This window comes from Brachyhypopomus gauderio, chromosome 3, assembly GCF_052324685.1.
Source record: "Brachyhypopomus gauderio isolate BG-103 chromosome 3, BGAUD_0.2, whole genome shotgun sequence".
Taxonomy (NCBI): domain Eukaryota; kingdom Metazoa; phylum Chordata; class Actinopteri; order Gymnotiformes; family Hypopomidae; genus Brachyhypopomus; species Brachyhypopomus gauderio.
In genome coordinates, this window is record NC_135213.1 from 11,132,466 (window position 1) to 11,154,965 (window position 22,500).

Consider the following 22,500-nt stretch of genomic DNA (forward strand, 5'->3'; position numbering starts at 1 on the left):
GTGCTCTCTACAGTCCCTCTGTAGAACATGGTGAGGATGGGAGGCGGAAGGTGTGCTTTCCTCAGTCTCCGCAGGAAGTAGAGGCGCTGCTGGGCTTTCTTTGTTATGGAGCTGGTGTTGAGGGACCAGGTGAGGTTCTCTGCTATGTGGACACCAAGGAACTTGGTGTTCTTCACAATCTCCACAGCAGAGCCGTTGACGTTCAGCGTGTGGTGGTCACCTGGTGCTCTTCTGAAGTCAACAACCATCTCTTTGGATTTATCCACATTTAGGGATAGGTTGTTGGTCCTGGTCTGTTAGCCACTGCACCTCCTCCCTGTATGCTGACTCATCGTTCTTGCTGATAAGGCCAACTATGGTAGTGTCATCAGCGAACTTGATGATGTGATTCGAGCTGTACTTTGCAGTACAGTCATGGGTCAGCAGAGTAAACAGCAGTGGGCTGAGCACACAGCCCTGGGGGACACCGGTGCTCAGTGTGGTGGTGCTGGAGGTATTGTTTCCAATACTGACTGATTGTGGTCTCTCAGTCAGGAAGTCCAGGACCCAGTTGCAGAAGGAGGAGTTCAGGTGCTGAGGGATGAGGGTGTTGAATGCTGAACTGAAGTCAATGAACAGCATTCGAACGTAACAGTCTTTGTTGGCCAGGTGTAATGTGGTTGAGATGGCATCATCCGTTGATCGGTTTGGATGATACGCAAACTGCAGTGGGTCCAGTGAAGGAGGGAGCTGGTTTTTGATGTGCCTCATGACCAGCCTCTCAAGGCACTTCATGATAATGTCATTGAATAGTCATTGAGGCAGGATACTCGGGACTTCTTCGGCACAGGAACGATGGTGGACGTCTTGAAGCACGTAGGCATGACCGCAGTGCTCAGAGAGATGTTGAAAATGTCTGTGAGAACATCTGTGAGCTGTTCTGCACATCCTCTGAGCACACTGCCAGGTATGCTGTCTGGTCCAGGGGCTTTCCGTGGGTCGACTCTAAGTAGAGTTTTCTGACTTGAAGGCCTTGTCCCGGGTTCTCAGCAGCCTACGCACCTCTGGAGTCATCCATGGCTTCTGATTGGGGAGGGTTGTGATGGTTTTGGACACAGTCTCTGACTCTGTGTACTCCTCCAGGTTGATGGAGGCATCAAATGTAGCAGCTTCTCTGAACATGTCCCAGTCAGTGCGCTCAAAACCATCCTGAAGAGCAGAGATGGCTCCTGGAGGCCAGGTTGTCACTTGCTTCTGTTCCGATTTGGCATGTCTGATGAGCTATCTGTATGGTGGGATGAACTTAACAGAGATGTGGTCGGAGTAGCCGTAGTGGAGGTGGGGCTCTGCTCTGTACGCTCCAGAGATGTTTGTATAGACAAGATCCAGCACGTTAGCCCCCCGGGTTGGAACAGTCCATCAGGGTGTGAGTTTGGAGTGTGCTGATAGTGCTAGAGCAGCGTTGGCCTTTGCGTTTGCGCTAGGTGCTACGTACGCCACTACGATGTAAACAGTGTTCAGTTCCCTCGGCAGATAAAACGGAACGTCTCCGTGAAAACGAACACGCAGCAGTCTCTGAACTCGTGCCGGGTTGTCCGCTGAATCCGGAGGTAGTCCAGTTTGTTTTCCAGGGAGCAGACATTCGCAAGGATAATAGACGGCACGGCAGGACACGTTTTTTTCCGCACTTCCGGCTCCTCGCGCACCGCTTGCGGGGAGCCCTCTTCCGTAAAGCAGGCATGGGAAACACCGTGGACCTTAGCAGGCCTGATGCTAACAGCCTTGCTCGCAGATCGACCGAAAGTGCTTGTTTACTCAGAGTTTCCAGGTTTAGTAGGGTCTGTCGGTCGTAGAAGTGGGTACTGGTCATTTATGTAGTGAACTGACACATGGTTGGGAGTTCAGCTCGGGTTTATGGAGATGAACAAACAAAAAAAGCACCGTGTTGTATTTCCGGAGTGGCTGCTGCGTCTGCTCGCGCCGACATGGATTTACCCACCCACCCGCCCTATATCATCTGTCTGTGCTCTCTCTTCCCTCTCGTTTAGGCAGAAGCAGTCTGGATCACCGTGACTTTCACGTATGGGCAGCTGACAGCCATTAATTCATGCACAGGACTCATAGAGCAAGGAGGCAGCTCAGGCTCAAGGGGGGCTTCTTTATGGGGGCAGGAGAGGAGGGGGGGGGACTCTGAGGAAAAGCAGTGAGTCAGAGCGCTCTTGCAAAGGACATTGCGAGAAAACATTGACAAATATTGCATGTATGAATAAAATGGATCTTCTGGTTTTTTTTTCAAACACACAGAGAAGGCTATTAATATATTATTAACTATTAATGTGACATTTACCATGAAGTCTATGGAATAGGCAGTAATTGGTTAGCTTCACACCATGTGAATAAATTGACCTGAAGTCTCACATAAAAGGCAATAGGACTTTTCTTTAATTGTATCTTTGACAGTACAGTGTTTAGAGAAAGACAAATTTCACAGTTGTGTGGGCATTTTACACACAAAAAAACCCCACACAGTATGTAAATAAGACACAATTAAATGACATTGACATACTTACCAAATGTAGCATATGATTCAGCAACTCTGTTTGGTAAACATCAAATAGTTAACTCAGTCACCCTGAAACAATGGCCTATTTCATTCACTAGAAAAAAATACTAACAACATATTGTTGAGTACACAATAATCTTGATTACACTATCCCATCTAATTAGTGGAATTATTCAGCTCACGTTTCAGTTAGCTTCCTGCGGTGCTAGACTTTAGCCCTGATGTTGTGAAGAATCACATAGCGAACACTACATATGCTAATCACAGCACTTCAACGGTCCTTCCTCAGGATTTCAACATTCCCGATACTACAGTGATTTTCAATGAAACCCCCCGACGACCGCCTTTTTAAAAACTTTTGGTTTCGCAAAACAACAGTTCTTTTGCTTTTAAGAATTAGCTTAAGCAACAAATATAAACACAAGCACAAAAGAAGACGACCAGCCCCTTGACCAAAAGATCGTAATTTCCTGTGATGTTTCCTCTCGTTCCCTTTGTGCCTGCGTGTTTGCTCTGGTGTTCACGCCAGCAAACAGCAGCGCAGGCAGTGGGACTCCGTGGGAGAAAGGATGTAGCTTCCCTTTGACTGCGAAGACAGGAAAAGCTCCTTTTTTAATATCTATCTATCTATCTATCTATCTATCTATCTATCTATCTATCTATCTATCTATCTATCTATCTATCTATCTATCTATCTATCTATCTATCTATCTATCTATCTATCTATCTATCTATCTACACACATGATATTTGTGGATTATTTTAAACTATTCAATCAAAAATAAAATAATATACTGACATAGTTGAAGATTACATTGGCTGGGGGATTTTTTTTTTCTTTAAGGCTATTCAAACGCTTATGTCTATGTGCATTATGTATTGTTGTGTTCAATTTCATAATCCTTGAACTTGTTCAATTTTTAAATGATCTGATTACAGGGATCTTGCAGCATAATTGCAACCATAAATCAAATTTATTTTCTCAGCATGAAACCCTTTCCTGTTATAGCATTATCTGCATTATTTCTCTGGTTATCATTAGGGCCAGAAGCATGTTGTGAGCGCAGGAGGAAGGGAGAGTCCAGGAGTGGGAGCGTGAGGCCACAGGACGGGCTGGGGAACATTAATAACAGATCTGTGCGTCTGTGCGTTCGTTCGAAAGGCTGCACTTAAGCGGTATGAAATTAACCAATGATGTCTGATCTGCGCTGACGGGGAGCAGACACACCTGCGGCTCCTCACAGAAGGGAACGACACCCCCCCCCCACCCCATTCCTCTCACCTGAGCGTCCCTCTCTTCTGCAGGTCGTGCGCATGTGTTTAATGGCCAACACAAATCCAGACTCTCTGTTGCAACACGTGAGTGCTGTGTAGGTCACCTCACCTGAGAGCTCTTTCGTCCTCTCTTACAAGCATAAACATATACAAATGCTTTTCATATGCACACACGTTGCTTATTGCACCAGAGATTCTACCCTTTTCTCGTTTTTCCCCTCCTACACTCGATTCATTGTCCATCCCCTGGTGCACACACACTCAAACACACACACGCGTGTGCCTTTGGGAACTGTCAGCTGCTTATAAGCATATGATGAATGGGCTCTCAGACCCCTTAAACCAATACCTCCATCAGAGAAGTATGTGCCTTTACATCCCTGTCAATGCTGCTGCGTTCAGGACCCCCACACTCCTACCCACCTCCCACACCCCCACCCTTATTCCCCCCCCACATCCAAATGCCACTCCCTCAGTCCCTAGAGAGCCGCTCGGCAGGAAGGCCAGACAAGGTCATGGGGAGGGCATGGCGTTTATGAGGTGAAGCTATTTGCCTTCTCACACAAAAGCCCACCACGGCAGTGTCACGGGCCAGACCTCAGCTCCAGGACCGGGAGAAAGAGGAGTGGGGTTAGGCAAGATATGCATCCGTTATAGGCAGGAATATAACGAATATACGCTCACACGTAAACATGCAAAGAAACAAAAAAACAAACAAACAAAAACAACATAAATAATATACTTCCATAATAACACCTTTTTCAAATCTTGTATCAGTACACTTTATGATAGATGTTTGGTCAGAAAAGAGGAAAATCACCACTGAATATTAGAATCACTGAAGATTAAAATCTGTAACCTAGCTGTTAAAATCCTTTAAAAATATTTAAAGCGGACACATAAGGAAATGTCATGCAGTCTTACATGTGAACACGCAACATGACACACTGACTTGGCTAGACCTTTAGCCCTCTCAAATGTAATCTCTCTCTCTCTCTCTCTCTCTCTCTCTCTTTCTCTCTCTCTCTCTCTCACACACACACACACGTGCCTATTCCAGCATTGCCACATACCCCCCCACACACACTCCTTCCTATTCCAGCATTGCCACATACTCACACACACACATTCTTATTCCAGCATTGTCTCACACACACACACACACACACACACACACTCCTATTCCAGCATTGTCACATACACACACACACACATACACGTTCCTATTCCAGCACTGTCACACACCCCCCCATACACACTCACACACACACACACACACACACACACACACACACACACACACACACACACACACACACACACATTCCTATTCCAGCATTGTCACATACACACACACATACACACACATACACGTTCCTATTCCAGCACTGTCACACACCCCCCCATACACACTCACACACACACACACACACACGTTCCTATTCCAGCACTGTCACACACCCCCCCATACACACTCACACACACACACACACACACACACACACACACACACACACACACACACACACATTCCTATTCCAGCATTGTCACACCTTTAGTGAGTGCTCTTCCACAGAGCTGATTAGCTGTGGGTCTTCAGGTCAACTCTACCTTCCAGAGCCAACGTGGAGGACCATCCCATGAGTCTGTAACGCTCTCAGGCCCAGCTCTCCTACAGGCTGTCTCCAGGGGACCAACACTACTAATGCTCTGGATAAGCAAATGAAACTTTCAAATAAGGAATTTGGGTGAACCTTCATTTGACTTTTATTATCTTCACTGCTGTTTCTCACAAGATTCAGAGAACCTCTGTGCACCTCTGTGACTAATTCTTGTCTTCCAAAGTGTCAACGTTTATCACTGGTGCATAATTTATTGTTGGACTAAAAAAAATAATAAATCACATTTAAAAAAAATTGTTTTGATTTGAAAAAAATCAATTTTTTTTCCCCAAGTTATTAAAATCCAACCTTTATAGTGTATTGCATGCTGATTTCTCCAGTGGTACCTACAATTTTAACAAAATAAAACTATGATACACAATTAGACAAAAAAAAAAGAATTCGTAAAAATGGTGCTTAACTGTGGCTATTGTAATTCAGAAAAAGCCCACCGCTCCAAATTAGAAATAATGGGTGTAAATCTCACGCAGGATATATTTAACTAAATGTTATAATCACTTCACATTGTTGGTGGCACTCACCTCTCTGTGGGGAGTGTATCAACTTTCCTCTACACACACGACCCCCCTGCTCCCATGTACTCTTGCAGTGGGTGGGAGAATATGATGTGATTACATTACATCCTTAATGGGTCTATTCCGTTCTAAAATTCAAACATTTATGCCACCTGCAGCGCCTGCAGGCAAAACCTCTCTTACACTGTTGGCTCCAGCTTTTATATTTGTTTTCCCTTTTCCCCCCCCACATCCATGTTCCTCCTCCTCTCTCTCTTTCTTTCTCTAAAACAGACACACATGCACATAGACGGAAAACGACCCGCTGATCCCCGTGGCCTTGGCTGGCCAGCTGTATGAGAAATGGGAAGAAACAGCTGAGCTTTGGCACAAAACACACGTGGGTCATCAATACCCTGGGCATGATCGGTGACATTTAAGAATTCCTACCTGCATACATTACCTACACACATCTTGTTTTGAGGAAACATACATCCTCTTCTGTACGTGAGGAATGAATATGAATATATAAAGATTATATAAAAAAGGACAATACATTTTACCTGAGAAAACATTATGACTTCTAAACAAAACACTCCAGGGTATTTTAATTTTGATGTTTTTTAATGAAATGCAACACAAATGCAATAAAATTAAGATAAATAACTAATGCAAATATCTCGGAGTTATATTCCCCACAATGTCCAAAAGTACATTACCCCGAAAAAATTCATTCCCAGCGGGTCTTATATTCAGGGTTTATAATGATTCCATTTTTTATGAGGCTTGAACTGTCTGGCACACTGCAGATGCCAGTATCACAATATTCAGTATTGAATCCAGTGTTTATTTATGAAAATAACATTTTCTTTTATAGACCCAAAAAGTGACATTACATGGACTTTCACATCTTTTTTTAAAGCTTTTGCTTCTGCAGTGTAACAGCGACAAAGTCATTAAAAATGTAAAAATTCTTAAGAACCGAAAAGGCAATTTCTGTCATATTCCATAAGTCTTCAAGGAACAGTCTTTACAGGCTTGCATATCCCACAAACAAATGTACGACAAAGACAATGGAGAAAATAAAAAAAAATAAAAAAATAAAAGGTTTTTGGCAAAGCAGGAATAAAAAAAGTGACGAGAGGCAACATTGAGATTTGATCCGTTTTAAAACCACACCATCTCACACAGGTTCTGATTGTCCTTCATGATTATGCGACACGGGCCTTCAGGAGCCTTCGAGTGTCTGAAGTGCCTGTTAGTTGTGCTGCAGCGTCCAGCCTCACACCACTGCTGTTACCAACTGTACAAGCACTGGCAGCCGCGCTGCTAAAACATCGCAGAAACGCAGAATCACTGTCACGACGTAAAGCTGCTTCAGCCACATTAAAGCAAACTGAAATGGTAACTGCACCATAGCAACTGTGAACATTGTCAATTATGTAAAGTACAACAGCCAATAAAATTGCAGGGCTCCCATGCCTTATACTCTATTTACACAGACTTCATTCATTTTACTAGTATCAGTAAAAAAAAAAAGAGGTGCTTTGGTTTGTGTTTGGGAGACCAGATTTCTTAAATTAGCTACCTACTTGGACAACAACGGTTTAGCCCATACTGTATGGACTGATATAGGGATATATTGGCAATACATTGTCTTGTATGTCTTGAGTACCAGGAGTCACAAAGGCTTTGGTTACACTCATGCCCCACACAGTAGAAAATGCAGTACACACGTGGATTCTGAGACAAGGCTAAATGAAAAAAGCAAAAATAAATGTGGAAAAAGATAACGATTAGATGGACACAGATAGCCTGTTCTCCAAGAGTCACTCAAAAGCTTAGTGGACTGTTCAGTCCCCTTTTGCAGTACAACTTCTCATGACCTTGTTCCTGTAGACGCGGTCACATACAGTGCAGGGACGGTGTCTCTTGGATCACGCGTCCTCATAAAGCAAGAAATCCCAACCAAACTTAAGAGTTCTTTAGTTAAAAAAATAACACAGTCAAGAGCAACAAAGAGGGTTAGAGTTCTCTCTTCATTTATATTATATTTACAGTTGATACCTTTATATATATATATATATGTGTGTGTGTGTGTGTGTGTGTGTGTGTGTGTGTGTGTGTGTGTGTGTGTGTGTGAGAGAGTGTGTGTGTGTGTGCATATATATATATATATATATATATATATATATATATATATATATATATATTCATTTATTTATATATATATATATATATTTACACACATCAGATAAAACAATTGTACAACTATACACCTGAATAAGAAGATACAGTAAGCAAGAGGTACTGAAGTGTATGGCTTGATTAGAAAAAAAAACTTTCTTTTTTTGTTGTTTTTCTTTTTTTAAAGAAAAAAATCTTAAGAAATTTTAACTTAAAATTATTTTAATGTTTAGTTTTCTGGGCTTTAAAAAAATCCCTGGAAAATCCCTGGATGCCCAGAAGGCATGGTTAGAGTGGGCTGTCCACTTCAGACAGGGGCACTCTCACAGCAAAGTGCCATGAAGATCTTTGAGGCTCCAGGGGACACCCAGTTCCATCTTTCTGTGGCTGAACTCTGTAAACGCACTTTCTCTCTCTCGCTCTCTCTCTCTCTCTCTCTCTCTCTCTCTCACACACACACACACACACACACACACACACACACACACACACACACACACACACACACACACACACACACACACACACACGCCACAGATTTGGTCCAGCTGGGATACAGAAATCCTGGTGACCAGTGTATAGTGAACACAGCTCAGTTCAGGGATTCCATAAGAATAAATCTGTGTTTCACATCTGCCTCAAGACGGTCATCATAAATACCCTCCATACGTCCAGTGCCTCATCATTATCACTGAGAACTAAATCATCATTCCTTGACTCTTGAGTCTGTGGGGAGGGGGTTGTCATCCGTTAAAGACCAACCACTCTACCAAGTACTAACTATCAGGGTTGAGGTGAGCGAGGTGCTACCCCAAAGACCAACCGCACCTCTAGCTCCCATTCCACGAGTGCTAGTTTAGAGTCCTATAGTGGGGCTTGATCTGAGACCATTCCAAACACAGTAAAACTCGATTGTCAGCCCTTTCAGGACCCTCCTTCAAGGAGGCAAAGATTCTTCAGTAGTACATCCATATGACAGAACGCTAGCAAATGATTGATACTCCTTCGGCTGTGACCAGCTGGCCACTGGTGGGGTCATATGTTCCAGCAAGGTAGTACAGGTCATGTCTGCTGCTGCTAAGCTTCCTTGTGCGACTGAGACGTTCGTATTCAGCACGGCTGACCACCTGGCACTTATGGGAGATGGTCTGGACATCGTTCTCATCCTCGTGGCAAGACTGATACAGCGCATGCTATGAGAGCAGAGGGAGAAGTAAGATTAAACACTTGTCCAATTATTCGTGTAAAAATAGAGAAGAACAATACAAAAAAAAAAGAATAAACCAAAAAAAATTCAGAAGACATTCATTAACTTGTAATGAAAATGCAATTTGTACTGTACCTTGCCATCCTGGTGTCTTTTGCCTAGTTTAGTCTCTTCAGGGTGGTAGAACCATTTCACTTTTACAACCATATTGCTGGCCCAGGATTCCCAGAGGCTTTCAATGCGGCCAATGTATGGTAGGTGAGGTCGGCCAGAAGACAGAAATACCGCACAGTCGCCCACTCTGACTGTTTCTTTACCACGGACAATGGCTTTGTAGAAGAGTTTCCGTGCCTTTCCCTTAAGACCTCGTCTCTGATGACAAAGACATGCAACAGGGCTAACATTTACTACATTTCCATTTATAGCATTTAGCAGATGGATTTGTCCCATGGCACTTATAAAAACAGGAATTGAAAAGACTAATTCATTTTACAAAGTTCTGAGCTCAGAAATGGCTCAGCACCCCACTGCATCACAGACATAAACACCATTACAGTTATGAGACTTACCTGAGTGGGGTTCCCAGACCACCTCCATAGCTGATGAGCTGGAAGGAATGAAGATGAGTTAGGTGGACTGTCCGAAGAGGACATCTTTTGCTTTTTGGGAAAAACCTTGGAGGATCTGGATTGCACTGAAGTCAGGGAGTTGCTGGGAATCTCCTTCCTCCGTTGATGCTTGCTGGTGCCATTGTTGGACATGGGCTTTTGGTTGGTGACTGCCATGTTTTTAGCACTAAAAGCGTGCTGTGTCAGGGCAGCCGGAGGCTCGGGGTGTTGTTGGAGCGCCGCATGACGGGAGGTCAGACAACCCGGAAGTAGAAGCCGAGAGGCCTCCTCTTCATCCGAGCTGTAGGAGGAATCGTTGTCCGAGGAGCAAACGCTCGAACTGGACAGTGAGCCTGAACTCGACGAGCTCGATGAACCCGAGGAGGACGAAGAGTCAGCCAGGCGAGACAAGAAGCGTCCAGTGTTTCGCACCGCTGCTCTCCTGGCATCTTCCTCCTCTTCATCTTCATCCATATCTGAGTAGGAGCTGAGACAATCACTATGGCAGTTCAACCCATAGTCTGCATACTCGCCGAGCCCTAGAGCGTGAGAGTGCTTCCGCATGTCTGATGAGCCCTTGAGAAGGTGGCTACCACTCCTCTTGGTATCTTTAACCAATACCATTGGCTGGGAGTAGTCCATCTGAGTGGTTTGTTCTCCCATACCCTTGTTCCCAGAGCCCTTTTCCATTCTGCCCACTCGAGAGTCAAACTCTGAATTTCCAAGAAGCATGAGTGCTTTTCCATTCTTTGTCTTTGGGGAGGTAACTCCTTCATGGTCCAGTTTGACCAGGTACTCTTTCCTGTCTCCCGTCCTTCTACCCCGAACATTTGGGGTGCTCTTGTGACCAAGTAGTAAGCCAGAAGAAGGTTGCTGGTTACCAAAGGACGTATAACCATTAGCGATACTGCTAAAAGAATCAACCTCAAATGGTGTGCTAAAGATTCCTTTAGCCGGTGTGGACATTGAGGATCCAAGCAAGGGAAACATGTCCGTCTCCTTCTCTTTCAGAGTTTTCCTTGACAGCCCATTGAAATGGAACAAGTCCAGAGAAGGTCTCTTTTTGGACATGGCAACAGCCGGCCAGGTGAGCAGAGAGTAGGCACCCCCGCTAATATTCTCAGACACACAGCTCTTGGGGTCAGATTTTGGTCTACCTGTAAAAGACAGAAAAGAAAAGCAAATGAACAACAAACATATGAAACCCTTCCATCAATCATGTTACAGCCTATTTGCGTTTGTTACATTCCATTAACAAGCAAAGTTTTTCTATAGAGACCTCGTGGAACTGTGTGAAATCAATATGTCTGAGAACTTTAAACAAAAGTAAATTTGACTCCATTCTATTGTGCTTTTTCAGATACAATCTGCTGAGTACAAGTAGCTGGAGTGGCAGATTTCACCCTTCAGTTAGCCCTAAGGCACTTCTATGAACTCTACAGTTTGAGTTATAACCTAGCCCTAAGGCACTTCCTCCATCCCATTCACATACAGCTATTTGCTCAGTAGGCCACACCTAGTTCCTCTTGTTAACCACACATCAAGTGATTCGGGTTTTGTAAACAGTGACTTTGTGAAACACTGACAAAATACCATTATCATTATCTTTAAAGAAAGATTATTAGCAGTGATATAGACCATTTACTGACTGTTAAAACTCTAGACTCAAGACTGCGAGAGCCTCAGTGCTGTAGTATTCTATGTGACTGGTGTCCTCTCGTGGTCCCCTACCTGTCTTTGCCTTAATGAGAGTGTTTCCTGGGTCTGTGCTGCCATGCCACTCTAAAGACACATCCGTGTGTTGAGTGCTCTTCTCCTGAGTGGATCTCTTCTGCCTCTGGCGGGTTGGAGAGGCCAGGAGGGCCGGTGACGGCTCCGCACCTGCAGTTCACAGATTACACAACATGTCAAATGACATGTATTCATCCAAAGAGTCTTAGAGGCAATCAACATGAATGCAGTTATTCTCATTTGCACACTGAGATTGGAAAACCAGCAATTGTGGCATACGTACAGTGTATCTGATAACCAGGGGGAAGAAGGCGTATGTTGGGCCGGGAAATCCAACCCCGATCTCCATCGTCAAATTCCACCATGACACAACCTTCTTTCTGTTCTTCTCCAGACCCACCTGGACAAGACATTAGCCATTTTCCACTCAGAGACCAAGAGCGTCAGAGACGGTAGAAAACAAAGTCTGGGAAATGTGTGTTTGTGTGTGGTTTACATTTACATTTCCTTTTTTTTTTGTATGTTTACATGATTTTTTTTTTTTTACCTCTGCGCACATATCCAGGATATAAACAGCGTGAGCGTTCGCTCCAGTATGCACACACTCTTGTTCCGTCAGTAAGACCTTCTACTGTGTCCAGTCGCACATCCAAAACCTGACAAATGGACACAAAGAGTGTATTTTTAAAAAAAGATGCAACGCTAACATCACAGCATCTAGACAGCTCACAGAAGGAGACTGAAATGTTAAAAATCCGTCAGTGAGTAAAGGGCGGGTAAAAGATGGGTTGATAAGAAGCTGAAAGGATGCAAACAAAAAAAAAAAAAAAAAAAAAAACTTTTTTTTTTTGGTCGACTTTATACCATGACACAGAAAACCAGCACACATGTTCACACCCAATTTAGCTGACCCCCTCCTCAGGGGCCACCCGTGGGCAACCCTACCTCCCAAGAGCTTGTTTTGTGATTTTGTTCCACTGGACACTTTTTCAGTCTGAACTCGGTATCAAAAGACAGGAAATCGGCATCAGTGAATAGGCGTCTGCTTGGAACAATGAAATAAAAGATGGGAGTGGGGGGGAGAGGCTAAATCGATGACATTATTGTGCGGCTGCCAGCTTCTCTCCTACTATACAGCCTGTTCTGGCACAGGGAGTGCACTGAGCGCTCTCTCAGGCCCGGCTCAAACAGGGTCTCTGTGGTGAGGGCCCTTTGACGGAGCAGGCAGGCAGGGGATTTAGCCCTTGGCCCGGATCTGCAGGTACCAGTGTTTGAGGCCAATGGCTGATAAGAAACTGAAGGGCAGTAAGGGAGTGAAGAGATATCAGTGAATATGAAGACTAACGCGTATGTGCAGCTATCTGGTGTGCGAGGGACTCGGTTTAGTGCTTTGTTTGTTTTCACGAGTTTATTCACTTGCTTTTTTTCCTCCTAGTCGTTTCTCAGGTGATAGGGAAAATTGACGTGGTACAATACAATAAATAGCAACGTCAGAGGTGTAGTTGGAAGGAGTTAATTAAATATATACCTTTGAGTGTGTCTGATTAGATGTGTAAGTCTCACTGTCATCCCTCTTTAATTACAAACAACTGCCAACAGTGCTGACGCACTGATTCCAATTCTCTCACACACACACACACACACACACACACACACACACACACACACACACACACACACACACACACACACACACACACACACACACACACACACACACACACACACACACACACACAGGCAAACTAGACTGATCAGGTTGCTGATGAGAACAATGCCAAGCTCCCAGGCAGGTTGAGCTGCAGGGGAAGACTGGTAAAGAATGCATCAAAGCACTCACCATGCAAATACCACTTGCACTCTGTGTATCTCGACAATACATACACACATACATAACACAGATAGACAAAAAAACAGACAGCCTTCACCTACACAGGGAAGTTTTTCTTTTGTTTTTCTTTGTTTTTTAATAGTCCTGTAGTGTAGTGGTATGTGGATTGTATCATGAAGTGATATCTTAAGATATTTCATACTGCACAGTGCTGAATTTGAGTACTGCATTTCATAATCCAGTGCTGTCTCTAATGTGCCACAGAGACAGGCTGGGGGCTGGGCTGCTGATAGCTACTCCCTCATGTCAAAAGCTTGCTCAGGCAGAGAGACTGTCTCTTTTTTCCCCCGCCATGAAACAGAAACAGAGAGATGACTGAAAGATGCAACACGTATAATGTATTCAAATGAATGCGTGCCAACAAAGCACTGTTGGTTTATGGCTTATAATCAGCCTCTCTCTCCCCGTCGGCTTAGATAAACTATGCATGTAACTGTAACCCACAGTTCAGCCTCAAATATGTTCGTAAATAAATAGATAAATAAGTAGTAAAACAATAGAGTAATCTTCACTGTAAATTCAGCAGAGGGCTGGAGCAGACCTAAGCAGGAACAGTCATGTGCCGTAACGTATTCTGGTTACAGTGAACTGCTGGTCTGAATTAAGAGTGCGGTTCTAACCTGGAGCAACACAGCATTACACGCAACTGTGCGCTGAACTGGCCTCTCCTATCAAAATACTGGGACTCGCATACAGATTCACAAGCATGCACACACCCTAGCATACTGCATCTCCACCTCTATTACAACCAGATGTTGGAATGTTTCTCTGTTGATGAACTTGAGCTATACAAGATAAAAAAATTTGCAATAAAATGCGCATATGTAAAATACACTGCACGCCTTAAGTCAGATTTGAGCCCCACATACATCAATCATGACAATTGAAACAGTTAGCAGCCAAGTAACTGTACTGCATGGACGGACACACACACACACACACACACACACACACACACACACACAGTAGTTCTGCTCCGAGCTGCTTTAGCAGAGACAGGGGTGGGCATGAGGTCACCCGCGGGCCAGGGCCGTGTGCTGTGGGGGGGGAAAGGGCGGCCCGTGTCGCCGGGGTCGGGGCGTGTGGGCCCACACGGAGCCCCTAGAGAACCTTCTGAAGAGCCTCACCGCTTCCTGGAGCAGCTGCTCCAGCGAGAAGATCCTTGGCCTGTTTCCTCTCTCTCCTTCAATCACAACGCTGTAGCTGCAATTCAGAGAATGAGAGGAAGGAAACGACAGTAAGAGCAAATTACAGTCCTCCATTTCCTTTTTCCACTGCTTTTCTGTTGTGTGTGTTTTTTTTTTCTCCTCCAGTGCAGATTACAGTTGGAGAGCTAAGAGCCTTACATGTCAGGCAGTTCCAGCGTGCGCACGTAGGCAGCGTACAGTAGCTCATCCTCCTTTGAGATCAGCACTTTTAGCCCATCCCGCAGGGCCTCCTTGGTCAGGACACAGTTGGGCAGGACTGGACACAGCACAGAAGGATAAACCCTTAAAACTCAAACCACTTAATGTGATAATGTAGCACAGGAAGAGCCGCAGTAACCGCTGTATTTCCTTTTGGTCGTGTATTTTATTGTATGTGCCTCTAATACATGAAACCTTAGAAATATGTTGATCTGTTTAATTAAAGTGAAAGCCTATCCAGAATGACTTCATTCAGCCTGCGCGTCTCTCCGGGATCGCGTTCGAACGCACGCTCACCTGACGCTGCACTTCTTTGTTGCTCTTCCTCCTCCTCCTCCTCCTCTTCCTCCTCCTCTCCTTCGGAGAAGCTGCTGTCGTCGTCTATGTGGAATCCCTCGTCTGCCGCGAAGCTCTGTAGCAGGCGGCTGACGGCTCGCCCTTTGACCTGCCGACCCGGGCGCAAAGACCAGAGCGTGAGCCGAAGCACGGGGCCCCCCTGGATCACACCTCCGTGCGTGCACACCAGGACGTGCACACCAGGACGTGCACGGGCATGCGTGCACTCTCCTTCAACCGCGGCGCATTCGTGCTCCTTTAATTCTGGAGCTACAGGCTACAATTCGTGACTTTTCATTTCAATTTCAGACTTATTCATACACAACATGGTTATTGCTCCATTCTGCACCCCCCGAGCAGGTTTATTCTTGTGTACAGTTTTGGCTCCATTGCATTGCTCAAGACTGCACCATATATTATAGTGACACTATATATTACAGTGATGGCTTCACCACAGCAGAAGACGCCTACTTTTCTATTTTACTACTGTGTCTCTAGGGCAAGGCACAGGTTATGAATACTCTATGTACAGGCTTTGTTCTTTATCCATTTTCTCATGGGGTGCAGTACCCTCACCACACCATGGCGCACCCACAACAGGCCCTATGATTAGGTAGACAGAGTCCTCTTGCAACACCTTGACAGTGACCTCATGGAGGCTGAGGGTGACGGCCTTGACGCCTCACGAGTAAATCTTTTCAAAACTATTGACTGTTTTATTTAGACAATGCATGATTCAGCCTGCGAATTAGCAGGTGGATCCTGTGTTATCTTTATTGTGGGCAGATTTATGAGAGGCTGTGACGGTTCAACTCCATGTCAGCTTGCATAATCCCTCTCAGCACGATGAGTTTTTTTATGGGTGCCACAAGTCAGTGAGATTCAGGCCTTCATGGCAACAGGACAATGACGAGCTCTGTGTGCCGCTTCGCAATAGGCCGGCACCTCTTCTGAGCTCCGATGCTAACAGCGCTGAAATCCAGTCAGAAGGTCTCACCTGTTTGCTTTTAACACAGGTGCTTTGAGAAGGTTCAGCTTCCAACCAACAGCTTCTCCTCTGAAATGAACGTAGAAATTCATCAACACTGGTTGAGATGAAAGTTATGTAGCTTTGGTTCCATGAGTTAAACGTTCTACTGACCTTCCCAAGGATGATGGCACCCTTCCTAGAAGTCTTCCCCAGTGTGCAGGGGATGGATTTTAAAACACTGTTAAGGCCACAGCTTGTGTTGTCTTGTGAGTCTCCTCTCCACCTGTGGCCACATGGTCTCTTCTCTGCCTGGAGATGACTCCTGTGTGTACTGACCAGCGTTGGCCTACAGGGGGCGTTTCTCCTGTCCCTCACGTCCTCCTTGACGAGCGCCGCGTTCACAGAGCCTAAAGAGGGATTGGAGTTATGACTTGGTCTTAGTATTTTTCAATTAGTTTGGTCTGAGCGTGCGTACTACTCACCGTGTCCTAGACGCTCCTTCTTGCTCCTGGCTTTCTGAGTAGAGTCCAGCTGAGTTATGGAGGAAGGGGACCCAGACAGCTGCTCTTTAGATGATAGATTTCTGATGTCCTCTGGTACGTCTTCGCTGTCATAGATGCCATCGTCGTCCTCCTCTGTGGGATGGAAGATCGATTTAATGGATTGACACCCTGACTGGGCTTCAATACTCTGAGGGCATCAGAAGCAATTACTGTAAAAGTACGGTGAAAACTCCTCACTGTACAATTTGTTCGATACTTAGCAAAGTTCACGTTATGGAAGTGGTTGTCAACATTTAGAGGAGCTATGGCAGTCAATGGTTCTAAGGCTGTAGTCACTGAGGCCCATGTCACTGACAGGTCTCACCACGAAGCTCTTACTGACCCCCAGCAACTCACTGCCCATCTAATGCGATCACCTACACACTCTCACAAACACGTTCCAGAGTCACAGATCTCTCTTGGCAGTTGCCCGCTGTAGACAACGTGTCTCAGATAGAGCAGAGATGGCACAGTGGCAAGAGTGTCGAGTGTCAACACAGTGCCAACACACTTGTCACTTACGGGCCACTCTCAACACTCTCACATGCCTGTGAAATGTGAAAAGGATAACTTTCAGGGTAATTAACAGAGCACCCACAATAAAGTTAGGCTAAACCGCAGGCTTAGCTCACATTAACATTCATTATTACTTTGGCTTCATCCTCACTTTGTTCAGCCATGCACCTATTATTTCTCCTAAGTGCTGATTCAAATATGGAGTGGAGCAGGTTGGAGGTTTTGTCTGTCTGGTTTTTTCCTCTGGGTGTGACATTCTAAAAGCGGTGCGATGTCATCTCATGTTGCAGCTCAGGTTTTAGGGAGGCATGCCTGAGGAGAAGTCGTTAATATTTTTAACGGCGTGACAGACGAGCGGGCATGTCGCAGGGTCCGCCGCTCGACATGGCGGGATACATCTCATTCCACGCGCAGACGGACCATAACTCACCCGGCTCGGACATCTCGCTGTCCAAGGGAGAGACGTCCTTCCCCCTGTCCGAGGAAGAGACATCCTTCCCACCGTCCTCCTGCTTGCTGCCGGCCAAGGGCGAACTGGGCAGCAGCTGCTGTGCTCGTGTCTGCAGGTGAGAGGAGGCGTGGCCCAGGCTGACCTTTGCCCTCTGCCCTCTCCGCATCATTATCCTCCGTCCGTCTAAATTCTGACGGGCTCCTGTCTCGCTGCTCCCTGTGAGACAGGACCATGGAAAAGCTCGTGACAAACCCTGACTGATCAGTTACTAATAAAGACCCTCCTAGATCACTTAAATAGGAGAAGAACATTGTTTGTCAGAGTTGAACAAAGCCTAAATGTAGATTGATTTGTGCAACCACGGTTTTGAAAGACCAATCATATCAGTGGAAAACGTGTGTGGAAGTGCGACTCCGATCATTAAAAGGATGACAACTTGATAATTGTTTTACACACCACTTAAAGTACCGTGTTACATTTGTGTAAAATACCAGAAACAATTTGTTTATGGTTTTGTTTTCATCTGAGACTGTAGGGAGGTGCTGTAGTGCGGCTTGGCTGGCACAGTGCTGGGAGAACATACCTGTGTCACTGTGGGTCCCGGTCTTGCTGCTGTGGACGTGCTCTGCAGAGGCGCCCGATGCGGGTTCCTCTTGGTGTCGGAGCATGCTCTCCAGCCTGGAGCCACGCTTGGTTTGGACCTTCTGTTTAAGCTGAGCCATCTTGGAGCTCAGCAGTCTTGGCCTGCCTCTCTGTCGACAGGGAGCCTTCGTTTCAAAAGCAAGAAAAAGGGAGGGAGAAAGGGAGGGAAAGAGAGAGAGAGAGAGACTAGGATTGAAAATCTTGGGAGCCAAAATGTGAAATCTGTCCTTTGGAGCTCCTTATGAGGGAGCCTCCTCTCTTTAATCCTCACAGTGTGTTAATGTACGTGACTTCATGGCTGTCCCCCTGCGTTTCCAGTTTAAAACCACCGACAGGACTGTGTGACGTCGGCGAAGCGCTCACCTGGGCGGTGCTGAGGTGGTGGTAGGTGGCACTGGTCATCTTCTTCCTCTTCCTGTGCTTGTCCCCGCCTCCGGGCAAGTCTTCATCTGTAGCCTGGAGGCCAGGTCCCGCCCCCGCCGACCTGTCCATCACAGCAGAGAGAATTCATGAGGGGAGTACGGAGCGAGGGATGAAAAGGAGAGATCAGAGGGGAGTGGAGGGCTTGCGTTCGCTCTTCGTAGCTTTCTAATAACCCTCTTTTCTGCCTTTGATGAATGGAGTGGCAGAGGCCCCTTTTCCTGCTGCATGCTTGAAAAAATGGGACCTGACAGCAAACTGTGAAATATCTGAGCGATGTGCTGGTTAAGACACCACCCACTCATCACTTTGTTTGTTCTTTTCACCTCTTGTTTCTCTCTTTGCCTATTTTCTTCTCACTCTTTTCCCATTTAGCGCCAATGGTTTTAAGGCTGTGGATTCCAGCATTACATTAATACAAGCCCCTCTTTCTTATTACCATATCAATGCATCTCTTCCCATACAAAGAAGCACAATTCAGTGGCCTTCAGGAGGGCCACTGAGAGTGAGTGTGTGTGCGCTTGCGTGTGTGTCTGCATGTGTGCATGTGTGTCTGTGTGTGTATGTCTGCTAGCAGACCTATTAAATTGAAATTGGGCTGAGCTTATATACACGCCATGCGGCCCATGGCTGGGCTCTTGTTTGCTGCGTGTGAGTGTCAGTGTATCCCCCCTCCGAGCTGCAGACAGCCACTTCAAAGCCGCCACAGGCTCGCCTTAGTCACTGCTCGGAGGGGCGGGGCACCTGCCACCCCGCCTGTCACTCACGCTGGAATGACTGGCAGCTAAGTGTCAGAGGCTATAGTGGCGTGTGGTTGGTGAATGCCATGCCCCCGTGTACCGGTGACGGCTCGCGTGGTGATAAAGCAGGCAAACCGTGGAAGCCCCACGCGAGAGGCCTATCTGTCTCCTACCCCAGGAACATGAAATGTTCTGTTAAACACTCCACTCGGCAGCCTAACAGTGGAATATCTTGGACTACGTGCACGGACGGGAAGAGGCATTTGTAGCACGGTGCCGGCTGGGTGGTATACGAGACCTCGGGGGGGGGGGGGGGGGGGGGGGGGGGGAGGGACTCTGATAAAACAGGAAGAGCGCACACGCATGAAGATCCACAGATGCACACAGGCCCCCCCCCCCCCCCCCCCCCCCCCCCCCCCCCCTCAGTGCGAGTGCGAGGTGCTGTCGCGGGAGAGCACGGACCACAGCGCCGGTTCTGCCGGGCCGCTCTCTTCCGCTCAGCTGCCTTAGCGCTGGCCGCCTGCCCTTTACTCTGGCCGGCGCTGTCAGAAGGCATCAGTGTCCTTGGCACCCGGAACCCCCCATGCAGTGGCCCCGCTACAGAGAAACCTCCGCCAGGCCCCCCAACGGGGGGTTGATGGAAGGGTGGGGGGGGGGGGCCGCCCGCGGAGAGAGCCTGGAGATACACGGCCAGGACAGATGGGTGGGTGTGTGGGTGGGGGGGTGTGTGTGTGTGTGTGTGTGGGGGGGGGCGGGGGGTAGAGCAAAAAAGCTCAGTGGGGAAGCTTTCTTTTACACACAACAAACTTCTTTCTGTAGAGTTCAGATAGTGAATGTGTTCACAGAAGCAAGTGATTGCACTGAGAAATAATCTAAAATGTTGGCTGATAATATTCATTGACTAACCTAATGAATATTAAAATAAGGAAATGAAGAATAAATATTGCAATAGATCATTTACAATTTTTTTTTTACTGTTTATATTATTGTAAAAGCATCCCAAACACTCATCCCCCCTCCACATGTACACACAGTCACACACACGCACACGCTTACACGCAAACCAAAATCATCAGTTCTCTGTCCGGCAGACACCTAACCCTTTTCCCACACTGTCATGTATAGAGAGCAGAAAATGGCACAGAAAGTGGAGAAGAGAGAGTCACAACCAAGAGGTTCAGCATAAAACTAGAATGGAAACGAGAGAAGAGTAATAGAGAGAGATGGTGAGGAGAGATAATGAGACAGAGAGAGCAAAATAGAGGGGGGGGGGCAGTCCTGAGGGAGTCTGTTGGCTGCTCTGAGCTGCTGGGCTAGATCGATAGACACTAACCTCTATCGACCTGCCCCCGCCCTCAGCATAGACGCAACCATCTAGTCCTGATACCCAAGCCAGACACCCCACCACCCCCAGTAACCCCCAATAACTTTAGACCAGACACTGCTCAAAAACATCCAAACAAAGCAGCCGTGGAAGTGGAGCTGAATCATAACAGATGCAAAACCCCGCAACCAAGGAGATGCTACAACCCCAGACTCTCTCTCTCTCTCTCTTTCCCTCTCTCTCTCTCTCCCTTGATCTCTCCCTCTGTCTTATACTCTTTTGCTTGCTCTCTCAGTCTCTGTCTGTTAGGATAGCCATGTTGCCCTCCAGCTTGGCTCACTCATGCAGTGGCCATTAGGGGCCAGAAAGAGGCCTTTTCTTATCTTAAGAAAAAAAGGATAGAGCTTTGCTCCGCGCAAGGGACGTATTCTTCCCCACACAAAGTGCATCTGTATTCCACGTCTGCTGCATTTGAATATAGCGCCAAGCGTCTGACCCCCTCTTTCCCCTCCCCCCCCGCTGCCACGAGAGAGCAGGTCACCGTGGAAACTCATGCGTAACCTGACACTAGCTCGGGACTGGGCTTTACTAGATGATTGTTTGGGCCCTGTGAGGACCAGGGGTGGGACGGCCTATTAAAGCCCAGTGTGTGAGCAGAGCTGACAGAAACGTCCCTCCCCCTGCCACGCCTGTCGCCGCCTGGCGACGACCTTCTGACCTCCTGACCCTCCATGACCCCGCTGGCCCTTGTGTCAACCCCGTGTCACATTCCTGCTGTTAGCAGCCAAGCCAGTGGGAGCAGAGAGCATGTGTGTATTTGCGTGTGCGTGTACGGAGGGGGTGGGTGTCTGAGACACACTGCCGGAGAATTCTCAGCCCCCTAATTACAAAGGCCCTTCTCCTTAGAGAGGTCAGGATTACACAGTAATGCTATTCAGAGCAGGGGATTGATTAGAGAGAGAGGGAGAAAGAGCGAGAGTGAGAGAGAGAGAGAGAGAGAGAGAGAGAGAGAGAGAGAGAGAGAGAGAGAGAGAGAGAGAGAGAGAGAATGCGTGTAGTGCTCGCCATGTGTAACAGCAGTGTTATTTTTCCAGTAAGTCAAACACACTAACTCAAACACACGCATGCAGCCAGTTTTGTTTTCACAAACACACCATCACACTATCACACACACTCGATCACATGGCTAGCTGACAGTTTTATAATGCGCATTTTCACATGTAAAGAAATACCAGTAATAAAAGTGGCAACCTTGCGGCACACAAAGTTTGCAGGGAAGCCACAGTGTGCCACGCTCCTCCCCATGAGGTCTGGGGACCCAAGCGTATGTGTGGACTAGCACACTCCCAGCATGCAGTGCGTGAGGGCGTGGACTGCTGAGTTTGTGCCACCCAACATCCCTGCTCCTCACAGAGTCCAGCGCTGTGGCAATGGCTTGACTGCCTGTCAGCACTCTTAACCTTTCCAAATGACCTCTGACCTCTCATACCCTCTGCACGACACCAGGGAGCTCTGCACTCCACAACACAGGAGGAG

At 46.7% G+C, this 22,500-nt stretch overlaps 1 protein-coding gene across 1 annotated transcript in view; it reads right to left on the reverse strand.

Annotated features, from left to right (window-relative positions):
• Nucleotides 1-8,231: 8,231 nt before the first annotated feature.
• The window catches only part of bahcc1b (BAH domain and coiled-coil containing 1b), an 84,382-nt gene continuing 70,113 nt past the window's right edge, over nt 8,232-22,500 (reverse strand). The window contains 15 exon segments of the mRNA XM_076999488.1: nt 8,232-9,373; nt 9,523-9,759; nt 9,957-11,152; nt 11,727-11,876; nt 12,010-12,126; nt 12,274-12,382; nt 14,745-14,820; nt 14,964-15,081; nt 15,321-15,468; nt 16,357-16,416; nt 16,501-16,736; nt 16,812-16,964; nt 17,818-18,054; nt 18,422-18,605; nt 18,844-18,964. Coding sequence (XP_076855603.1) covers nt 9,164-9,373; nt 9,523-9,759; nt 9,957-11,152; nt 11,727-11,876; nt 12,010-12,126; nt 12,274-12,382; nt 14,745-14,820; nt 14,964-15,081; nt 15,321-15,468; nt 16,357-16,416; nt 16,501-16,736; nt 16,812-16,964; nt 17,818-18,054; nt 18,422-18,605; nt 18,844-18,964 — 3,352 coding nt within the window. The 3' untranslated portion in view covers nt 8,232-9,163.